We start from the raw sequence: 23,473 nt of genomic DNA, 5'->3' as shown, positions 1-23,473 counted from the left end.
CTACATTTTAGATTTCCTTCACAGGCTAATTGTACATTATTTCAAAGTCCAATTTTTTTTGTTCAGCAGAATAACTGTTTGGACATGTATACATATATTGTATTTAATTTATTCTTTAACATATTTAACATGTATTGGTCGACCAGCCATATGGGGGGAGGAGGAGGGGAAAAATTGGAACAAAAGGTTTGGCAATTGTCAATGTTGTAAAATTACCCATGCATATATCTGGTAAATAAAAACTATTAAAAAATTAAAAAAAAAAAAGAAATTAAAATGTCTTAGTATTATTATGAAAATAGTTTTTACCTCAAGGATCCTCTGAAAGGATCTCAGGACCAGCAGGGATACTTTGAAAACTAGTGAACAGATATGGAGCTATTTAGCCTACAGAAGAAAAGATTCAGGTATTTGAAGGATTATATGAAGAAGGGATTATACTTATTGTCCTTGCCCAAAGAGCAGAACTAGAGCAATGAGCAGAAATTGTAAAGAGGTACATTTAGGCATTTTAGAGGCAATACTTCCTAACACTAGATCTCTCCAAGAGCATAATTATCAGGAGGTAATGGATTCTCCCTCATTGTCAACCTTCAAGTAAAGGCTGTATGAGCTCTTTGAGGGTATCTTGTAGAAAAGATTATTTGTTAAGTATGAGTTGGATTGAGCTTCTGAAGTCCTTTCCAACTTTGAAATTTGGTGGCTGTTAATCCTTCCATTCATTCTTATTTTCTAGTCCATCACCCCTATTGACTTTTTCTTCCTTGAACTTAGTCTTGAATCTCATCCATTTCTGCATAAAAAACAATTCTGCTTTCTGGACACAGATTGCATTTCAATCAGACAGCTGTGTGCAACAGGTCACAAGGGACACCTTAGGGAACCAACTCAAAAGCATATTCATTCATTCAACAAAGTGTCATCTCTATATACATTTTTATGCCAGTACTTTCCATGTCTTTTGTGCTGATAGAAGGATTCATAGATTCTGAGAGAGCAAGGAGGGTCTTGGAAACCCCTTAGTCACGGAAATTTAGAATCTCTGAGCTGAAAGCAACCATCTATTCCAACTTGTATTGGGAAGAGAATCTCTTCAATGACAGAGAACTGACTACCTCATTTATGAGGCAGCCTAACTTATTTTGGCACTGGGTATTTTCCTTATATAGAGCTGACAAACCCATGTATCCCCCTCATTTTTCATAAGCAAAAACTGAACCCCCAAAGATTTTCACAAAATCACCCAGCTAATTAGAGTCAGGAGGAATAGAGATACTCAGTTTTCTCAAGTATGTCAAGGACTCTTACTTAATACTAGCTAGCTAATCATTACTAAGACTATCAAGGCCACTAAATGCAATGCAGTACAGCAGAAAGAGCCAGGCCCAGAGAAATCAGGACACCTGGCTCTAGATGAGACTGCTCTCTTAACTCTCTGGACTCTTCCACAAAAGGAGGAAGCGAAATTAAGTAATTTCTAAACATCTTTCTGGCTACATCATTTAAGTTCAATGTTAAATACCAGTTACCACCAACAGTAGTGTAACACCCTAAGGCAGGGGGCCTCACACTTTTTAAGTAGGCCCAGTTCCCTGTCCCTCAGACTGTGGGAGGGCCGGATCTGTCTCGGCCCCTCAGCCCGTTTGCCATAACCATAAACGTCCTCAGGGCCGCATAGTTGGAGAACCCCTGCAATTTCTTCAAGGGTTTGGAAGCTTAGCTTGCTTCCCGGACGCACCAGCTCTTTTAGGCAGGAGACTCCAGCTAGAATTCCCTGGGCAATTTCAGTTTCATTCATGGTCCTAGAGCTCTGCCCGGCCCACCGGGAGTTTACAAAGTGTAAGAAGCAATATTCAAATCTGGATCTCCCTAACTTCCGGCGGGCCCTTTAACCACCGCCCTCCTATTCGGGACAGTACCAGGAGACAACCAGGTAAAACCGGATGAAGCTTTGTACACAGCACGAGAAGCAGAATCCTGCGCTTACGGCTCCAACCAGACCGGGAGGGACTGCAAGGGCGGGAGGGGGGACAACGGGAGGGTGAGGGGAGGGAGGGGACGGAGCCCTCACCGGAGAGGTTCCCCACGAGAAGTCGGGGGTAAGATGAAATAAACACATGCCCCCTTCTTTCTTTAAGGCTGCAGAGCGTTTGGGGGGGAGTAGAATCGGGGTTTCTGGGGAGTATCAGAAGCCGAGAGAAAGATCTGGGGTCTACGGGAAGATGACTGGTTTGTGTGTGGGGGGGTGAGGGATGTGTCTGGTCGAGGAGATGTAGGGGGTGAAGAGATGTCAGGTTCGCGGGCAGAGGCCTCGGGGGAGGGGCTGGCCTTAGGCCGGACTGGGCAGGGGAATCTCCTCACCGTGCGCGACATCCCTGCTAAGCGCTCCGCAGCCGCTCCAGCCTCCGGCTCACACCGCAGCCCCACGCCAATACCCGGACCGGCAGCCCCTGCGCTGCCCCGGCGCGTGCGCGTGCCCCTTAACCCAGCAGCGCGCCCCCATGGCTCGCGGCCCCGCCCTCCTAGAGAAGGCAGGGAAGCCGAGGCAATCCTTTACTTCCTATTCATCTCTCCTCTGATTGGTCCGCTCTCAGCGGTGTGGACTCCGCCTCTTTCCTTTGGATTTGGGAGGGGGGAAGATAAAGGGGGAGGACCAAAGCCAAAAGGTATAGGTCAAAGGGTAGCAGCGAATCTAGATTCTTATCTAAGACAGGGCCTTTGGGGAGATGACGAAAAGCCGCCTTATTCTGGCTTCAAATTGGACAAATGTAAAATCTTAAGATCTTTAGTGCAGAACTCATCACGGAAAATTACTTCTCCCCTCCCCCTCCCCCCTCCCCCTCCGATTCTGCGCTTCCTATCAACAAATAAACACGAATTTATTGGGCACATAATGTGTGCCAGGGGATAGAAATACAAAAAATCGAAATAATCTCCGCTCCTAAACTGCTTGCATCTATAGTAAATTTAAATGGAAATCTATTCAGCATAAATATAAAGTTAATAAATACAAATATATTTGCATAAATATGACAGTGTCAGAGCAGAGGAGGTATGTTCAAGAAATATTGCAAAGGTGAAGTCATCAAGCTTTGGCAACAGATTGGATATAAGGATGAGAGAATGAAGAATCCAAGATGACTCCTTGGTTGCAAGTCTAAAGGGTTTGGAGCAGGGGGTCCTCAAATATAGAGGGCCAGTTCACGGTCCCTCCGACTGTGAGAGGCGGGACTATAGTAAAAACAAAAGCTCACGCTCTGTCTCCGCCCCTCAGCCCATTTGCCATAACCGGGCGGGCCCATAAACCTCCTCAGAGGGCCGCATGTGGTCCGAGGGTCGAAGTTTGAGAACCCCTGATTTGGAGAATGTTGTTACCCTCTCTAGAAATAGGGAAGATTAGGGGGAAGGGAAGCCAATGGCCTTAATTTTTTCCTGTAAAATATGAGGCAAGGTCCGCTGAGAACAGTGAAGGAGAGGAGTCATGAGAGGTTGGAGAGATGAAAAAGTTGGAAGAGCCACTGTGGAGGGTAAGATAATGAGCTGATAGTGTAGGGTTGCCTAGCAGTAGTGAGGGCCCCGTCGAGTTATATACCATAAATCTGAAATGGATCTAGACAGAAAGATTGCGTGATTTTCTTTCTCTTCATTCATTCATTCATGTGTGTAGGCTTGAAAGCGATAAATGGTAGAAATGATCCAAGGTTGAGGGTTGACTGGACATGATGGTCAATAGAAGAGGCTAAGGATTTCAGAGAGGAGGACAGTGTGAATGATTTAGTACACTTAGGAGTTAAGCTGGGGAGAAGAAGAAAGAATGGCTGGTGCAAAGGAGGTAGTCTGGGAGAAAAATGCAGGGTCAAGAGAGTGGAGATCATGGTGTGGATGAAGCGTAGAGTTAAGTGATGGGGTGAAAAGCTAATTATGGTCAGATAAGGGAACTTCAGAATCTTTTAACATGGAAGTGAGATCTTTGTGAGTGATGTCAAGACCAATCTTTAAAGAGCCCTTCCAGCCAAAATATAGAACCCTACAAGGGCTAAAGTTAAGGGAAAATGACTAGTATAAAAACAAAACAAAACAAAATAAACAATCTTTTTAGCTGCCTTTGTGGAAATTTTTTACAAAGAAAAAAAAAAAAAAGAAAAGGCTCAGAATGTGCTGAAGTTGGTAGTGAATGCTGACTTGTCTTTGGTGTAAGAGATTCCTTCTGTATGTAAGGGCCTGAATAGAAAGATATAGAATAGAAAGAATAGAAAATACCAATCCAAAAAAAAGGGCCTCAGAAAAATCACATTGTGAAGTATAGGCAATGCAGATTGTCAATGGCCCACACCCAGAGACCCTTTAGGAAGAGGGAGATGAAGGGTTATTGTTTTGTTTTTTAGTTTACTTTTTTTTTTTTTCTGAACTTAACCAAATGGCCATTTCCACATATATAATAAGACAGAAAAAGATTATATAGGAAACAATGAGTCTATTATATATGTCCCGCTTTTTTTTTTTACAACATATTATAAATTCAATACGTAACTTTCAAAGCTGTTCACTTGTTTGTGATTTCTGTTGCCCTTTTTGTCCTTTTAGCTGTATCTCTTTCTTTCTCTCTCTCTTCTTCTTCCTTCCTTCCTTCTTTCTTTCTTTCTTTCTTCTTCCTTCCTTCCTTCCTTCCTTCCTTCCTTCCTTTCTTTCTTTCTTTCTTTTCTTTCTTTCTTTCTTTCTTTCTTTCTTTCTTTTTTCTTTCTTCTTCTTTCTTTTCTTTCTTCTTTCTTTTCTTTTCTTTCTTTCTTTCTTTCTTCTTTCTTTCTTTCTTTCTTTCTTTCTTTCTTTCTTTCTTCTTTCTTTCTTTCTTCTTTCTTTCTTTCTTTCTTTTCTTTCTTTCTTTCTTTCTTTCTTTCTTTCTTTCTTTCTTTCTTCTTCTTTCTTTCTTTCTTTCTTTCTTTCTTTTTTCTTTTCTTTCTTTCTTTCTTCTTTCTTTCTTTCTTTTTTCCTTTCTTTCTTTCTTTCTTTCTTTCTTTCTTTCTTTCTTTCTTTTTTTTTCTTTCTTTCTTTCCTGAGGCAATTGGGGTTAAGTGACTTGCCTAGGGTCACATAGCCAAGAAGTTTTAAGTGTCTGAGGCCAAATTTGAATTCAGGTCCTCCAGATTTGAAGGCTGGTGCTCTTTCCATTGCATCACCTAGCTGCCCCTTTTACCTGTATTTCTTTAAAAGAAAATGCTTCAAAAAGACATCATTCCCATTTCCCACTTCTCCATTCTGGGGAAGGGATAACTGATTTTAGATTAATATATTCTATTAGTATAAACACATTTAAAGTATGAGGATAGAAAGGTAACAACTTTTGTCATTGGCTCTAGAGAGTACCAGCCTCTCAGACTGTAATGCTGCTTATAGACAATTTATAATAAGCAGAGAGAGGATGGAGCCAAAATGGCAGAAAAGTAGGAAGAAGTACAATGAACTTCCCATCTCTAACTTCTCTAAACTGATCTAGAAAATGTATTAGACTGAATCCTGATTGGGAAATTCATTTTTAAAATCACAGTGAGAACCTGTCTCCAGACATTAAGGACAGAGTCTATCTAGAGAAGGTCCACAGAATCATTCCAACACAGGAGTAAAGAAATCCCAGCTCCAGCACAAAGAAGCCTAAACATGTGAAAGGGAAAGAACAGGTACAAACTGGAAGTTCAATTGCCTATCACCAAATTCTGGGTCATACATAAGGGGCTGTGAACACGGGGAGTAGTGTTCCAGGGTGAACAGTTAATCCTAGTATCTTTGCTGTATATTGAGTGAGAAACAAGTTCATAAGCAAGCAGCAGCTATGTGCACAATTATCTTCATATATGATTACTGCCATAACTTTTTCAGCCATTTCCCTATTGAAAGTTACCAACTGAGATTCTTTTGCTTCAAAAGCTTCAATGACACTCTTTTCTTCTTATTTCTAAATTTTTTTCTTTTCTCCCCTTCCCTAACTTCCCTTTCCCTTTTATTTTGCTGCAAATAAAGAACAAGAAAATCCTTATATTAAACATGCATAGTTGAACAAAACAAATTCCCCATGTTATATTGAAAAACATTTGTAATATTTTGTATTTTGAGTCCATCACTATAGGTAAAAGTCTTATAGTATTTCTTCTTTGAAAACTCTGAGAAAGAACAAATAATATCTGAGTAAGGGGTCAGATAGACCGCCTCTAGAAAACAATATCATTTATTCAGATCTGGCTGGTTTGAATCTAAGAGTGCATTGAACAATAAGCACCCAGACATTCAAAATCTGGGATATTTAAAATATAAAAAAAAGTTGGTGAGAATGTGGAAAATAAAACTGTATATGATAGTGGAGGTCCAAAGGTTAATTTTCTTTCCTTAAAGAGCTTTCATTCTACTTTGAACAGTGGGGAACAGAAACAATATATACTCAGATAAAGAAACACAAATATGCACAAAGAAATTTTGTAAAGATCAGAAAAGGACACCTTATTGAAAGAGAGTGAATTCTATCTCCCCCCCCCCCTCTGAGGCTGGGGTTAAGTGACTTACCCAGGGTCACACAGCTAGGAAATGTTAAGTGTCATATGAGACCAGATATGAACTCCAGGCCTTCTGAATTCAGGGCTGGTGCTCTATCCACTGCGCCCCCTAGCTGCCCGTAAGAGAGTGAATTCTTAATTAGATTTAGGTAATAGAATCATCACAGAATTTAATAGACTTCCAGATTTAAAGACTTTGGTAGTTATCTAGCCCGTTTCATATCTGAAAACTCCCCATTCCACTCCCAATCCTGAGTATACCAACAGGTATCATCCAGGCTTTGCTTGAAGACCTCCAATAAAGTGGGGGTCTCTCTTAATCAGCCCATTCAATTTCTTGAGTTTTTGAAATGTTGGGAAATGTTTTCCAAAAATGAAGTTTCAATTTGCCTTTTTGTAACTTCCAACTCATTGTTCTTCCTTATAGGTTCTGAATAAGTTGAATCCTTCTTTCCTCTGATAGCCCTTCAAATTAGATTGAGACTCCAAAAAGGCTTAAAAATCATCCTTTTCAGTCAAAAGGATTCATTTGGAGGCTGAAAGTATTATTGTGCTGAGATCCAGGGAGAGACGGTATCTCACCTGTGCAAGCACAAGAATTAACTGAGTTTTGGGCTGGTATCTGGAGTAGATCACCATCTAATGACCAACTCAATTACTACATTTTGGTAATTCAAAACACTTGGCTGGATTTTTACTTATAAGATTAATGAGAACTCATATTTCAAGGAAAGTCATATATGGGTGTTTACTCCCACATGTATTATTGTGTTTGTGTGGGTTACTACCACATGCATATTGTCCTATGTGTCTTTGTCTCCCATTTTTAGGAGACAGCACAGTGAGTAGGGACTCGGATGTAGAATTAGAAAGACCTAAGTAAACTCAAACATAGCCTCAGGCAAGTAACTAGCTGAGTGACAGCCTCAGTTTCCTCATCTGTAAAGTTGGAATAACAATAGCATCTACTTCTCAAGATAGTTGTAAAAATAAAAGGAGATAATAATTTTAAAGCATTTTGCACAGTGCCTGGCATTATGTAAATGTCAGCAGCTATTATTGACTAAACATCAAACTAATATCTAATAATTGAATGTTATTATTAATTATTGTTAATAGGGCAGCTAGTGGATACAGTTGATAAAGTACCAGGTCTAATCTGTTTTTTTTCTGTTTTTCTCTCTGTGTCTGTCCATCTGTCTGTCTATATCTCTTTGCACCAAGGACAGCTAGATATGGAGAGATAGTTACCTGAGAAAAGCAATAGCTTCAAGGATTATGACCCTCATGAAAAGAAAAATACTGGTTATAGATTTGATAAAAACAAACAAAAAAACCCCCCAAAATCCCCCAATCCTTGGAGCCCAGCTGAGCAACTCATTAGACTCAAGGTCAAAGAGTAATAAATAAGATTACTAGCAGAGTTCAGATAGAGAGGACAGAATTATTTTCTGCTACAAATGAGAACTAGGTGGCCATTCATGTACTGAATGCACTCAAAAAGAAAATCAGATGTTTGTTTATCAGACCCTGAATAGAATAAAACCAGTTTGATAAAATAAGGTCTGGATCAGGGACAGAAATCATCTTGGACCTACAGGGACAGAGATCATCTTGGACCTCAAGGATATACTAGCCTCATTTTCCATATATATATATATTCATTTCACCTGAATTCATAAGACTTTATGAAGAGGCCATGCAGATTAAACATATAGAATGCCATGCTATGTTGGACATAGAATCCCATCATATTCCATTCATACATCACATATAAAATCATTCAAATCAGGCCTTAAATACTTAACAAACTGTGTGACCCTGTACAAGTCATTTAATCTCTGTCAGTTCCTTCATCTATAAAATATAGGTAATAAGAGCATATACAGACTTCAAAAGAAACTGAAGAACTCAACAATAAATTATATGGAAACTATACCATTATAACAGACCAATGTGCTGCCCACAGTTGTTCAAATATAACTTTTGTACATAAAAATTTAAGAAAAATGTTTTTAAAATGTAGATCCTGCCATCATATTCACAATCTCCAAGCTACATGAAAAAAAAAAAAAAAAAAAAAAAAACCCAGCTTCCAAAATAAAGAACATTAGCAGAGGCTACCAAAATCATGTGGAAATAGCATAAACGCCTATCATCCCTCTTATCTGAGATTGTCAAGGATAGAGAGGATGAATTTATAGATTTTGTCCTACCATGCAAAAGTTCATATAACATTAAATGTATAAGAATGATGGCAAGGATAATCAACTATGATAGACCTGGTTCTCAACAATTCAGTGATCCAAGGTAATCCTCATAAACTTTGAATACCATCAGCATCCAGAAGACTTATGGAGACTGAACGTGAATGAATACACATTATTTTTTACCTTTTTTTTCTTCTTTTTTTTCTTTGTCATGGTTTTTCCTTTTTGTTCTGATTTTTCTCTCCCAACATAACTCATATAGAAATATGTAAAAAATGAATATATATGTATAACCTAAAAAAAGAAAAAGAAGAATAATTACAAGATGACTTATCTAGCTAACAAACTACTCATCAAAAAGGATGACTCATACAATGTAATTCATATTCATACAATATATGATCATTATATTCCAGTCATTTTCTGAGACACTCAAGAAAAATAACTTTACATCCCATGAAAAAGATCTTGGAATTTGGACTAAGTGATAAGGACTGTCCATATTTGGATTCTTATCAAAGAAAGTCTGAAGTTTGCTAAGGAAGTGGTTAATATGGACAAAAAAGTTGATACCTTGGCCCTGATACTTTCAGCAGATGTAAACATTTGTCATTAAACCAATCCTCTTGGCCACCCTTGCTATTGAATGATAAATACAGAATGGAAATAAATGGTCAATGAAAGTCCAGATTTTGGAACACACTCAGATTTGCCCTTCCTGATAGGTTATACAAGATCAGGGTATTGCTTGCTGCTAGTCCAACATGTGTAACTTCAAAATATGTTTTGGCCATAATAACCAAGAGTTAATATTATGTAACGACAAAAACCTTCCTAATTGGCTTCAGGGGTCAGATGGATTGATGAGTCAGAAGAGTCTTGAGTTAGATCTGAATATGCATACCAGAGTTAAAGCAGATCATCTCTTTATTTCTTCCCTTGAAGGTGCTGAGTAGAAAGGAGCTGATCATTTTCTCCCCACTTGGCCAATGCTGTCTCTATTTCTTTTATGCTTCTTTCCTAATCTTTGGTGAGTATATATTCCTGAGATGGGAGTATACAGGCCACAACTGAGTCTGGGAAATCCATCAGTTATCCAAGATCTCACTGACAATCAGATAGTAGCAGAGGCCACCAGCATGGTAGTAGTTAACTACAAAAGAAAAATGAATGTGGAAAAACAATTACTGAAGACATCAGCAGATTCATTCAGAGATTGTGACCCCTCTCACTGTAGAGAAGTAATAGCTTTGGATTCTAGAAAGGCACCAATTCTTGGAGCCCAGCAAAGAACTATGTATCTAAAGGAAACAATGAGGATTATATGAAGGGACAAAAGAACTTCTAAAATGAGGAATTGAGCCATATGTGATCTCTATCCGTATGCTTTACTACATAAGCCCACCCTCCCATGGAACTTGTGTTTGCAAAGGAAAAATGTGCTTCAATTTGGGGGATGATTTGTAACTTCAGTCCTTTCTATACCTTTTTAATAAACACCTTATAGAACCTAATAGAGTTCTATTGTTTGATTAATTTTGGAGAACATACCATAGAGAGACTCAGGAGCTGGTATATTAGGAGCTATAATCTCTTGGAGATTTTCTAGATCACTTATCATTCTCCTCTGGGAACCTAATCTGTCACTGTAGGATGAATTGGCAAATGTCTCCGAAAGGAGTGGTACCCTAGCAACACAAGCAGAGTTTAGTGAAGGATTTTGGAGAGGATATAAAGACTCACCTTTTGCTGAAAAGGGACTTAGGGTATGCTCTCTGATGAGCAGGAGAATGGAAATAGTGGCAGTGAATTAAGTGGATTTTGAAGAGAAGAGACTACATATCAGTTTAGAGAGCCTGATGTCTGAGTTAGATAATAGCTCAAAAGGTAATGATTTTGTATGAAGACATTGTAGTATGCCTCACTAAAACTGTCTGACCCTCAATCTATATGGAGAAGTGGGAAGGTAATGGAGAGGGGTGGATTTAGAGGTATCTGCTTTCCTAGACAGCTAGGTAATGCAGTAGAGATAGCACAGAATATAAAATAAAGAAGACCTGAGTCTGATCTGCCTCAGAAACATATTATCTGAATGAGTCTGAGCAAGTTACTTACCCTGTGCCTGAGATGGGGATGAAAATAACATGTTTAATTTTTTTTATTAATACTATTTTATTTTTCCAAATATATGCAAAGATAGTTTTCAATATTCATCTTTGTAAAACTTTGTGTTCCAATTTTTTCTCCCTATCTTCTCTTCTCTTCCCTCCCCCAAACAGCAAGCAATCTGATATAGGTTTAATATGTAAAATTCTTCTAAACATATTTCCATATTCATCATACTGCACAAAAAGGAAAAAAAAACACAAGAAATTGAAAAAAAAATCAAAATCACGAGCAACAAAAAGATGAAAATACTGTGCTTTGATTCACATTCAATCTCCATAGCTCCCTCTCTGGATATGGATGGCACTTTCCATCACAAGTCTATTGCCTCGAATGACTTGATTGAGTAATGTTTAACTTACAGGTGGTTGTGAAGTTCAAATGAGTTAACATATGTAAAGAGCTTTGCAAACCTTACAACACTATCTAAATGCCAGCTGCTGTTATTGTTGGTATTGCCAGCTACCTCAGCTGCAGAGACTACTAGGGTAAAGATACAATCCATATGTTTGAAAATACTGAAAGCCAATCTGGGACATCTACCAGCTCTGTATAGAAATTCAGGCCTATATAAGTCTATTTCCTTTGGAAATATTCACCCGTATTTTCCCCCTTTCTCCTTGAGACTCTAACTCTCAAGCTTGGGAAAGCTGACAAAAACATTCAGACTCACCTGATTACAGGTGCTAAAGTCTAAGAACAGGGAAGATTGAAGAGCTAAAAGAGGTAACTTATATATGGTACATCACCAGCCCCCAGTCAAGCAACAATAAATATCTATTAACAACCTGCTATGGTACAGCCATTGTGTTAAGCCCTGGGAATGTAAAAAGAAGCAAAAGATGCAAATAAATATATGCAGTGAAGAATATGCATGATAAATTGGAAATATTTAACAGAGGGAAGACATTAGAATTATGATGGGTTTGGAAAGGCTTCCTGTAGAAGATAAGGTTTTAGCTGAGACTTAGAGGAAGTCAGGGAAGTCAGCTGTCAAAGTGCTAAAGGGAGATCTTTCTGGGCATGGGAGACAGACAAAGAAAATACCCAGAGCCAAAAGTGAGTGTTTTGCCCATCAGGCAGTCAGAAGGCTAGTGTTACTGTATCGAAAAGTAACTGTTGGGGAATATGTTGTAAGAAGACTGGAAAAACAGAAGACTAGGTTATGAAGGGCTTGAATGCCAAACTCAGCATTTTGTATCTGATGCTGGAAAATAGGAAGCCATTGGAGTTTAGTAAGTAGAAGGTGACATGATCTGACCTATGTGTTAGGAAAATCATTTTTGTGGCTGAATGGGGACCCACCAGCAGCTATTGCAATAATCCAGGGATGAGGTATTGAGGGCCTGTACTAGAGAGGTAACGGTGTCAGAGATATTGAAAAGATGAAATCATCTTTCAGAATGTGTGATGTTTGTGTGTGTAAGTGTATTTGTTTCCCAGAGCAAACTTTTACAAAGGTGCAGTTAAGAACTGAATCAAAGTTCACCTCCTTATCCAATTATTTACTATGTCAGGGATGGAGAAGGGAGGGAAGGAGGAATTGAATTTGAAACCCCAAACTTTTAAAAAATATTTTAAAATTATTTTTAACATATAATTGGGGGAATATATATACATATATATATAAAGCTTACTTCCTTAAACATGGCAGCAAGCCAATCTCTTGGGTAATTCAGTATTGTATTTTATTACCTTTCTATTTCATGCTGTAAATGTATTCTAAATCCTAAAATGAATGTAGTTTCCTTTTGGGTCATGCATGACTGGGATGAAGATAAGATTCTTAACAGTAAATTAGAAAGGTGCTATATTTAGAGATTTTCCTAGAGTTCAGGGTGAGTACATAATGAGCCAATCTGAGATAAAGTTATGACATATTGCATGAACATTATTTTAGATTTTAGACCTAGCAGGATTCTAAGTCAGAGTAGGGGGGAGACACTTCTGTATTTAGACAAATTTTCCTGAATTATCTGATTACAAAAGACAACAGCCCTAACACTTTATTAATAGAGACTAACCAGAGAAGGGAGATTTTGCAGGCAGTGTCAGTCTTAGGGGTTTTCTCAAGAATAACAGTTTAGGATTGTTGGATCTTTTAGAAAGAGAAACTGTATGAACTGAGAGAGGTGTGCTTCTTGGAGAAAGATCAATCATGTGGTCCCTGAAGCTGAAGGACTAAAATCACAACATGAAAGGGAGAGATTGGGACTTTGCCATTCCTATTATATTTTCTATATTTCCTATATTCTATATAGGAAAGTGGCTGGCTACCTAATGAGCAAATCCATTTGCTTTCTAGAGGGAATTAAACTATAAGGCATGCTATAAATTTAGGAAAGACTGGATAGGTCCTTGTAGGAAATCCACCAGTATGTTAATAACTTGTCACGCTAACATTCCCAAATTTCTTTCCTTCTTAGAAACTACTATAATTTTTTTTAAATTGGACTAAGTGATCCTGTGAGTCCTTTTAGTGTTATGTGTATTTTCTATACTCATATGGAGGATTCTATGCTATTCTTTTTTTTGTCTGCATTTTCTTTGGGTGAAATAAAGGCTATAATTTTTAATCTTTATTCTGTTACCTCAAATTTTGTATAAAGCTTGGGACTCTATTATCCACATTTGGAGAAATCTAGACACAAGCCATACTTGGAAATCTTCCCAGAGCAAAAAACAGGTGGAGCATAATAATAATATTTAACATTTATATAGCAACTACTATGTGCCACGCACTGTGCTAAGTGCTTTACAATTATCTCAGTACAACAAATAATTTAGCATAAAAAACTGTTCCCCTCAACTTCAGATCACGCAGACTAACAAGCCCCAATCCTAGAGATTTCCCAAAAAGGTAAGTTTCTCTCCTTGGTTTTTTATGCTAAATTATTCGTTGTACTGAGATAATAAATAATTATTATGAGGGAAAAGGAGAGAAGTTGGAGAATTCTTGATGGCTTTGCTCCCAAGACTACAAAAGACATAGAAGATGAGCAGAAGTTAAGATGCCGTTAGAGGGACTGGGATGAGGCAATATGGGATCAACACAGAGTAAACAAAAAGATACTGAATAATTATTTATATTTCTGATTCCAAAAATCGGTGCTGTGTCCCTTTACTTTGCTCATATTCTTGCCTCTCAGGAGAGAGGCTTATTTACCTAACTTCTATTTCTTAAGAGTTTGTTTTGCTTTCTGCTTCTCTGTTGTTTTACAAATCAGTTTCTTTAAGATAAAGCAGTTAAACATTGCATTACTGATCTCTATTTCTTTATTCAAATGCAGCTGAGAGAGGAAATGAAGAGAGGGAATGAAGTTATTTAGTAACAAGAGAAACTTTTAGAGAGAAGAGGAACGGAGAGTAACAGTGAAGGAGAACACAAAGGACAGAGAAATTTGAGAGTGAAAAAATAAGAAGAGAGGGAGAAGAGACAAGAGAATGAGGAGAGAGTGAAAGAAAGAGAGAGAGAAAATAGATGTCTAACTGTTGGAACCTTTCTTGGAATGGGCTTCAAGTTGAAGAAAGAATTATTGATTTCTATTTCTATAACTTCTCAGAGCAGTGAAAGAAATGTAGTTTTGGGTTGTGTTTTTCATCATGTCCAACTCTTTGTGATCCCATTTGGAATTTTCTTGGCAAAAACACTGAAGTGTTATTTCCTTCTCTAGCTCATTTTACAGATGAGAAAACTAAAGCAAACAGAATTAAGTGACTTGCAAAGGATCACACAGATAGTAAATGTCTAAAGTCATATTTGAAGTCAGATCTTCCTGATTCCAAACCTGGCATAGTATCTCCTGTGCCACCTTTGCCACCTTGCCAAGCCAGATTAGCAGCTCTGGAGGCTTGGAACATACAAATGAGTTCCTAATGTGAGACGATTCTTTAGGAATTTTCTAGTAGTAAGTAAAAAATTATGCCTAAGGAATGGAACTGGGAAAGAGTAATAAAGGCCTCTAAAAAGTGGGGCCCAAAAGAGAGAGTAATTATCCCTCTCCTCACTAGCACAATAGCATCTACCCCATATAACTGTTAGAATGTGCCTAATGACATATTTAATTCTTACATGGAACTGAACAAAATGGAAGTACAATGAAAAAAAGAGAAGTACATTTTCTAGATAAAATTTGTAAAGCACTTAACAATGCCTGACACATATTAGGTGCTTAATAGATGTTTGTTCCCTTTCTTTCTTTTTCTCAGCTATTAGGCTTGGTCCTTTATAATTAACATGATTTTTAGATTTTTTTTTTGTTTGTCCATTTACATTGCTGTAGTTTTTGTGTATACTGTTCTCTTGATTTTTCTTACTTTACTATATATATTATATGTCATTATATATATATGTATCAGATCATATAAAACTTCTTGTGTTTCTTTGGATCCTCTATATCTGTCATTTCTCATGATGTGGTATTATTACATTACATTTATCAATCAACTAATCATTTATCAGGCATTTATTAAGTGCCAGGTATTATGCTAGGTACTGGGAATATGAAAACAAAAATAAAAACAAAATCTGCCCTCAAAGAGAAAACATTCTGTTAGTTGAGATAATATATTAAAAAAAAAAAAAAAAAAAAAAGCATATACAAGACACATACTAAGCAAACATAAGGTAACCTTGAATGGGAAGGCACTAGTAGGTAAAGGAACCAGAAAAGGTTTTCTGGAGAAGGTGGGGGTTGATCCAAGTCTTGAAAAAAGCCAAAGACTTCAGTCTTTGGTGAAGAAGGGATAGAGATAGGAGATGGAACATTGTTGTGTATGAGGAATAAGTAAATAAGCCAATATGGTTGAAATGGACAGAAGAGTCAAGTTACTTAGAACTTTAAATGCAAATTAGAGGTAGATTTTATCCCAAAGGTAAAAGAGAGTCACTAGGGATTTTTGAGTTTGTAACTCAGGTATAGTAACATGGTTAGATCTGCTTTTAGAAATCTATCAAGAATTTGGATAGAGCCAAGATGGTGGAGAGCAGATACGACTTTCTGTGACCTCCTTCGATCTTTTCTCAAACCAACAGGAAATTAAGTCTCTAAACTGGTTTTGGAGGGATAGAACTCACCAATTTGGAGCACAACCCATTTCCAGAAGAAGATACCTTGGAAGAACTTCAGAACAGGTCTGTTTCAAATGGACAGGGTGACAGGCTGCTGAGCCCAAACTGCAACATAGGGAGCCTGGGCAAGGAGCTGGAGCAATGAGCAGAGTATTGCAGCTTCCACATACCCGAGAATCTTCTGTGAACCTCTTAGGCTACTCTATCCTGGTTACAAGTGGATGATCTAATAGATTTTCTATGAAAGGCAAATTGTATAGTACTGAGACCCGGAAGAATGAAGGACTTAGTCAGGATTACCCAATACCAGGAAGTCAATCAGCAAAACTTCCCCAGGGCAAACTAAAGTAGTTTTTACTCTTTTGTGTTAAGAGCAGCCCTCAAAACTTAAAAAAAATGAGCAAAAAACCCAAAAAGACCAATCATGATAGACAGCTTTTCTGGAGAGAGAGAGAGAACAGACCTCAAATCCTGAGGTTCCTAAAGGCAAATTAACTCCACATGAAGCCCCAAAGGGAAATATGAGCTGGTCACCATTTCACAAGACTTTCTTGGAAGATTTCATAAAGGATCTTAAAAGAGAGTTAGAAAAAAAATGAGGAAAGGAAATGAGATCTTTGCAAGAAGGGATGGAAAAAGCATATAACTCCTTACAAAATAGATATGAAAAAGATACCAATTTATTGAAAAACAGAATTTGTGAAATGGAAAAAAATTTAATGAACAAAACAATTCAATTGGCCAAATGCAAAAGAAGCTTAAAAAGGTAACCAAAGAAAATAGTATACTAAAAATTAAAATGAACAAATGCAAGTAAATGACTGAATAAGATTTCAAGAATCAGTCAAACAAAACCAAAAAAGAAAGAAAGAAAGAAAGAAATAGAAGAAAATATGAAATACCTCCTAGGAAAAATAACTGACCTGGTAAATAGATCTAGGAGAGACAATCTAAGGATTATTGGATTTCCTGAAAGCCATGATGAAAAAAAGAACCTAGACATTATCTTAAAAGAAATCATAAAGGAAAACTGCCCTGATGTCTTAGAATAAGGTAAAATAGCCATTGAAAGAATTCACTGATCACCTCCTGAAAGAAATCCTAAAATGAAAAATCTAAGGAATATTGTGGCTAAATTTCAGGATGATCACACAAAGGAAAAGATATTGCAAGCAGTCAGAAAGAAACAATTTAGATATTGAGGAGCCAAAATTAGGATTACCCAGCACCTAGCAACTTTTACTTTAAAGGATTGAAGGGTCTGGAATCTGATATTCTGAAAGGCAAAGGAACTTGGATTACAACCAAGAATAAGCTATCCAGCTAAAATGAGCATTATCTTTTAGGGAAGAAAATGGATATTCAATGATATAGGTGAATTTCATCTATTTCTGATGAAAAAAACAAAACTGAACAAAAAATTTGATTTCCAAATACAGAACTCAAAAAGAAGCATAAAAATGTAAAAAGAAAAGAACTCTTGAAAACTATATTTCTGTAATGGGTATACTAAGAGAATGTGGGTATAATTTGATTTTATTATGATAAAATGAAAAATAAACTAGAGATGGAAAGGGGATTGTACTGGAAAAAGAGGTAAAATAAGGGAAATTGCATCTCACAAAGAGGCAAAGAAGACCTATTATAATTGAGGAAAAGAAGGGAGAAGGATGAGCATTGTGTGAATCTTACTCTCATCAGATTTGGCTCAAAAAGATATTATCAGACATATTTGGTTTCAAAGAGTAACTTATCTCACCTTATAAGAAAGTGGGAGGGGAAAGGAGAAAAGAAAGAGGAAAGCTAATAGAAGGGAAAACAGAAGTAGTAGGGGGAAAATGTAAGAAAAGGGGGAGGGACTCTAAAGGAGGAGGGCTGTTTGAGGGAGGTGATGATCAGAAACAAAATACTGGGGAGGAGGGAAGAAGGGAAAAAAAGGAAAAGCGCAACTTAGGATAAATAAAATGGCAGGAAATACAGAAATGGTTATTTTAACTGTGAATTGAAAGGGAACAAACTCTCCCATAAAACAGAAGTGGATAACAGACTGGATTAAAAGCCAGAATCCTACAATATGTTGTTTACAAGAATCACATTTAAAGAAGGAAAGATCCATATAGAGTGAAGGCAAAGGACTAGAGCAGAATCTATTATGCTTAAGGCAAAATAAAAAAAGCAAGAATAATAATCCTGATCTCAGATCAAATAAAAGCAAAGGTAGATCTAATTAAAAGAGATAAGGAAGGAAACTATATCTTACTAAAGGATGCCATAGATAATGAAGGAATATCAATACTAAACATATATGCACCAAGTGGTATAGCATCCAGATTCCTGGAAGAGAAGTTAAGAGAGCTGCAAGAAGAAATAGACAGCAAAACTATAGTGGAGGATCTCAACCTTGCTCTCTCAAAACTAGATAAATCAAACCACAAAATAAATAAGAAAGAAGTTAAGGAGGCAAACAATATGTTAGAAAAATTAGGTATGATAGATCTTTGGAAAAAATTGAATGGAGACAGAAAGGAGTTTACTTTTTCCTTGCTAGTTCATGAAACCTTTACAAAAATTGAGTATATTAGGGCATAAAAAACCTCAAAATAAAATGCAGAAAGGCAGAAATAGTGAATGCATTTTTTAAAAGATCATGATGCAATCAAAATCACATGCAGTAAAAAATACAGGAGAAAATAGACCAAAAATTAATCGGAAATTAAATAATCTATTTCTAAATAATAAATAATAAAGAATTATTTATGAATTGGTGAAACAACAAATCATAGGCACAATTAATAACTTCCTACAAGAGAAGGATAATAATGAGACAACATACTAAAATTTGTGGGATGCAGCCAAAATGGTTATTAGGGAAAATTTTATATCTCTAGATGCTTACTTGCATAAAATAGAGAAAGAGAAATTCAATGAATTGGGCATACAACTAAAAAAACTAGAAAAAGAACAAATTAAAACCCTCAATTAAATACCCAATTTGAAATTCTGAAAATAAAAGATTAATAAAATTGAAAATAAAAAACTATTGAATTAACAAATAAAACTAAGAGTTGGTTTTATGGGGAAAAAAAAAACAACAAGAAAATAGATTAACCTTTAGTTAATTTGATTAGAAAAAGGAAAGAAGAAAATCAAAATGTTAGTCTCAAAAATGAAAAGGGAGCACTTTCTACCAACAAAGAGGAAATTAGAGCAATAATTAGGAGTTGTTTTGCCCAACTATATGCCAATAAATTTGGTAATCTAAATGAAATGGAGGAATATCTACCAAAAATATAGATTGCCCAGTTAACAGAAGAGGAAATAAATTATTTAAATAGTCTCATTTTAGAAAAGGAAATAGAACAAGCGATTAATCGACTACCTAAGAAAAAATCTCCAGGGCTGATGGATTTACATGTGAATTCTACCAAACATTTAGAGAACAATTAATTCTATTACTATATAAGCTATTTGGAAAAAAAAAAAAAAAAAAAAAGGAAAGAAAGTGTCCTGCCAAATTCCTCTTATAACACAGATATGGTGCTGATAGTTAAACCAGGTTGGGTGAAAACAGAGAAAGAAAATTATAGATCAATTTTCCTAATGAATATTGATGCAAAAATCTTAAATAACGTATTAGCAATGAGAATACAGAAAGTTATCCCCAGGCTGGTTCAATATTAGGAAAACTAGTAGTATAATTGATTATATCAATAACCAAACTAACAAAAATCACTTAATTATCTCATAGATGCAGAAAAAGAATTTGATAAAAATCCAATACCTGTTTCTATTAAAAACACTAGAGAGTATAGGAATAAATCAACTTTTCCTTAAAATGATCAGTAGCATCTATATAAGACAATTAGCAAGCATTATATGTAATAGGGGAAAATTAGAACCATTCCCAATAAGATCAGGAGTGAAACAAGGTTGCCAACTATCACCATTACTATTCAATATTATATTAGATATGTTAGCTTTGGCAATAAGAGAAGAAAAAGAGATTAAAAGAATTGAGTAGGTGGTGAAGAAACCAAATTACCACTCTTTGAAGATGCTATGATGGTATACTTAGAAAATCAACTAAAAAGACTACTAGAAACAATTAGCAAAGTTGCAGGATACAAAATAAGTCCACATAAATCATTAGCATTTTTATATATTACCAACAAAGTCCAGTAGCAAGAGATACAAAAAGAAATTCCATTCAAAATAACTGTTGATAGTATAAAATATTTGGGAATCTATTTGCCAAGGAAAAGTCAGGCACTGTATGAACACAACTACAAAGCTCTTTCCACACAAATAAAGTCAGATCTAATCAGTTGGAAAGATATCAAGTACTCATGGGTAGACTGAGTGAATTAATAAAAATGACAATACTACCTAAATAGATCTACTTATTTATTGCCATACCAATCAAATTCCCAAAAAATTATTTTACAGACCCAGAAAAAATAATAACAAAGTTCATCTGGAAGAACAAAAGTTTAAGAATTTCAAGGGAATTAATGAAAAAAAAAACCCCCAATAAAGGTGACCTAGCTGTGCCAGACCTAAAACTACATTATAAAGCAGCCATCATTAAAACCATTTGGTACTGGCTAAGAAATAGAGTAATTGATCAGTGGAATAGGTTAAGATTACAGGACAAAATTGTCAATAGTTAACTATAGCAATCTACTGTTTGACAAACTCAAAGACTCCAGCTTTTGGGATAAGAACTCACTATTTGACAAAAACTGCTGGGAAAATTGGAAACTAGGATGGAAGAAATTAGGGCTTGACCCACACTTAATGCCACATATCAAGATAAAGATTGAAATGGGTTCATTATTTAGACATAAAGAATGATATAAGCAAATTAGAAGAACATAGCATAGTTTACCTCTCAGATATGTGGAGAAGGAAGGAATTTGTGTTCAAAGAACTGGAACTCACAACTGAACACCAAATAGACCATTTAGATTATAATAAATTTAAAAGTTTTTGAACAAACAAAACTAATGCAGACAAGATCAGAAGGGAAGCAATAAATTGGGGAAACATTTTTACATGTAAGGGTTCTCATAAAAGCCTCATTTCTAAAATATATAATAGACTCAAATTTATAAGAATTCAAGCCATTCTCCAATTGATAAATGGCCAAAGGATATGAACAGACAATTTTCAGATGAAGAAATTAAAACCATTTCTAATCATATGAGAAGGTACTCTAAGTCACTATTGATCAGAGAAATGCAAATCAAAACAATCCTGAGATACCACTACACACTTCTCAGATTGGCTAAGGTGACAGGAAAAGACAATGAAGAATGTTGGACAAAATGTGGGAAAACTGGGACACTGATACATTATTGGTGGAACTTTGAAGGGATCGAATCATTCTGGAGAGCAATTTGGAGCAATGCTCAAAAAGTTATCAAACTGTGCTTGATCCAGCAGTGTTTTCAAAGAGATCTTAAAGAAGGGAAAGGGACCCACATGTGCAAAAATGTTTGTGGCAGCCCTCTTTGTAGTGTCTAGAAATTGGAAATGTGGATGTCCATCAATTGGAGAATGGCTGAATAAGTTATATGAATGTTATGGAATATTATTTTTCTGTAAGAAATGATCAGGAGGATGATTTCAAATAGGCCTGGAGAGACTTATATGAATTGATGCAAAGTGAAATGAGCAGAACCAGGAGATCACTGTTCAGAAGAACATCAATATTTTTTTTGATACTTTATTTTTTAAGATTAATTTTATAATTATAACTTTTTTTGACAGTACATATGCATGGGTAATTTTTTACAATATTATCCCTTGCACTCACTTCTGTTCTGAATTTTCCCCTCTTTCCCTCTATCCCCTCCCCTAGATGGCAGGCAGTCCCATACATACAACATCAATATTATAGGCCGATCAATTTTGATGGATGTGGCTCTTTCCAACAAGGAGATGTCAGCTCCAATGATCTTGTGATGAAGAGAGACATCTATACCCAGAGAGAGGACTGTAGGAACTGAATGTGAGTCACAATATAACATTCTCACTCTTTTTGTTGTTGTTTGCTTGCATTTTGTTTTCTTACTCATTTTCTTGCCTTTTTGATTTGATTTATCTTGTGCAGCAAGAGAATTGTAGAAATATGTTTACACATATTGGATTTAACATATATCTTAATATGTATAACATATATTAGATTGCTTTCCATCTAAGGGAGGGGGTGGGGGAAAGAAGGGGAAAATCTGAAACCAAGGCTATGCAAGGGTCAATGTTGAAAAATTATCCATGCATATGTTTTGAAAATAAAAAGCTTGAAAAAAAAAGTAATCTATCAGATAGATTGGAGAAAGGTGAGGTCAGAGGCAGGGAGACCCACTAGGAGGATATTACATGAATTATGGTGAGAGATAATGAGGATCTGAATCAAGGTGGTAGCTGTGTGAGTGAAAAGAATGGGTCAGATATGAGAGGTGCTTTGGAAATAGAAAAGATTTAACAACTGATTGTATATATGGTCTCTCTTGTATTAATAACTAATAATTGAATCAGAACCAAGATTTTCCCCCTTTCCTATTTCCTCATCCAGAAAGCAACTGTAATGCCTCAGTTTCCCTACCTCAGTTTCCTTGAATTGTTCTGCCTTGATTTCCCTGATGGCAATCCCCCCCTTTCTTGCCCCATTAGGACTAAGAGAACAGGGACCTCTGGCCACTCTCACATTCCAAAGAGTCATAAAACTCCAAATGGCTTATCTCAAATGCCTGGTTATCTTCTTCCTCAGACTCCTGTCTCCTGCTCAACTGTCTTCTTGATCCCCAACCTATAAGAATAAAAAAGTTATGGTCCTTCCTGGAATTTCCATTCACCCAGTGCACCCCCTTGCCTTTGTTTCCCTCATAGCTGGAGCCCTATAAAAGTTTCTAGAATTACTTGCTGGTTGCTGGATGCTTTGAGATAAGAGTCCAATGAATTCAGAAAGGCTTGGAGAGACTAGCATGAACTGATGCTGAGTGAAATGAGCAGAACCAGAAGATCACTATACAGTTCAACAACAATACTGTATGAGGATGTATTCTGATGGAAGTGGATATCTTCAACATAAAGAAGATCCAACTCACTTCCAGCTGATCAATGATGGACAGAAACAACTACACCCAGAGAAGGAACACTGGGAATTGAATGTAAAATATTAGCACTACTGTCTATCTACCCAGGTTACTTATACCTTCAGAATCCAATACTTAGCGTGCAACAAGAAAATTGGATTTACACACATATATTATATCTAGGTTATACTGTAACACATGCAAAATGTATGGGATTCCCTGTCATCTAGGGGAGGGAGTAGAGGGAGGGAGGGGAAAATATGGAAAAATGAATACAAGGGATAATGTTATAAAAAATTACTCATGCATATATACTGTCAAAAATTTATAATTATAAAATTAATAAAAAAAAGAGAAAAAAAAAAAAAAAGAGATGAGTCCAATCCAGCT

The 23,473-nt window shown here is 36.3% G+C and overlaps 1 protein-coding gene and 1 long non-coding RNA gene across 3 annotated transcripts in view; one reads left to right on the top strand and one right to left on the bottom strand.

The window, feature by feature from the left end:
* The window catches only part of ADCK5 (aarF domain containing kinase 5), a 35,102-nt gene extending 32,526 nt beyond the window's left edge, over positions 1-2,576 (bottom strand). Inside the window, exon 1 of the mRNA XM_074263221.1 lies at positions 2,362-2,576. Within this exon, the coding sequence (XP_074119322.1) occupies positions 2,362-2,373 (12 nt within the window). The 5' untranslated portion in view covers positions 2,374-2,576. The remainder of the gene's footprint in view (positions 1-2,361) is intronic.
* On the top strand, positions 1,902-21,978 carry LOC141539865 (uncharacterized). 2 transcript variants are annotated; one of them, XR_012481404.1, is made up of 3 exons: positions 1,902-1,933; positions 15,951-16,049; positions 21,850-21,978. It is a non-coding gene; the product is annotated as an uncharacterized LOC141539865 (long non-coding RNA). The 2 variants fall into 2 exon arrangements; XR_012481402.1 differs by lacking the exon at positions 1,902-1,933 and adding an exon at positions 9,693-9,779.
* The last annotated feature ends 1,495 nt before the right edge of the window (positions 21,979-23,473 follow it).

Source organism: Sminthopsis crassicaudata, chromosome 1 (assembly GCF_048593235.1).
Source record: "Sminthopsis crassicaudata isolate SCR6 chromosome 1, ASM4859323v1, whole genome shotgun sequence".
Lineage (NCBI taxonomy): Eukaryota > Metazoa > Chordata > Mammalia > Dasyuromorphia > Dasyuridae > Sminthopsis > Sminthopsis crassicaudata.
This window is presented reverse-complemented; position numbering and strand designations above follow the sequence as displayed.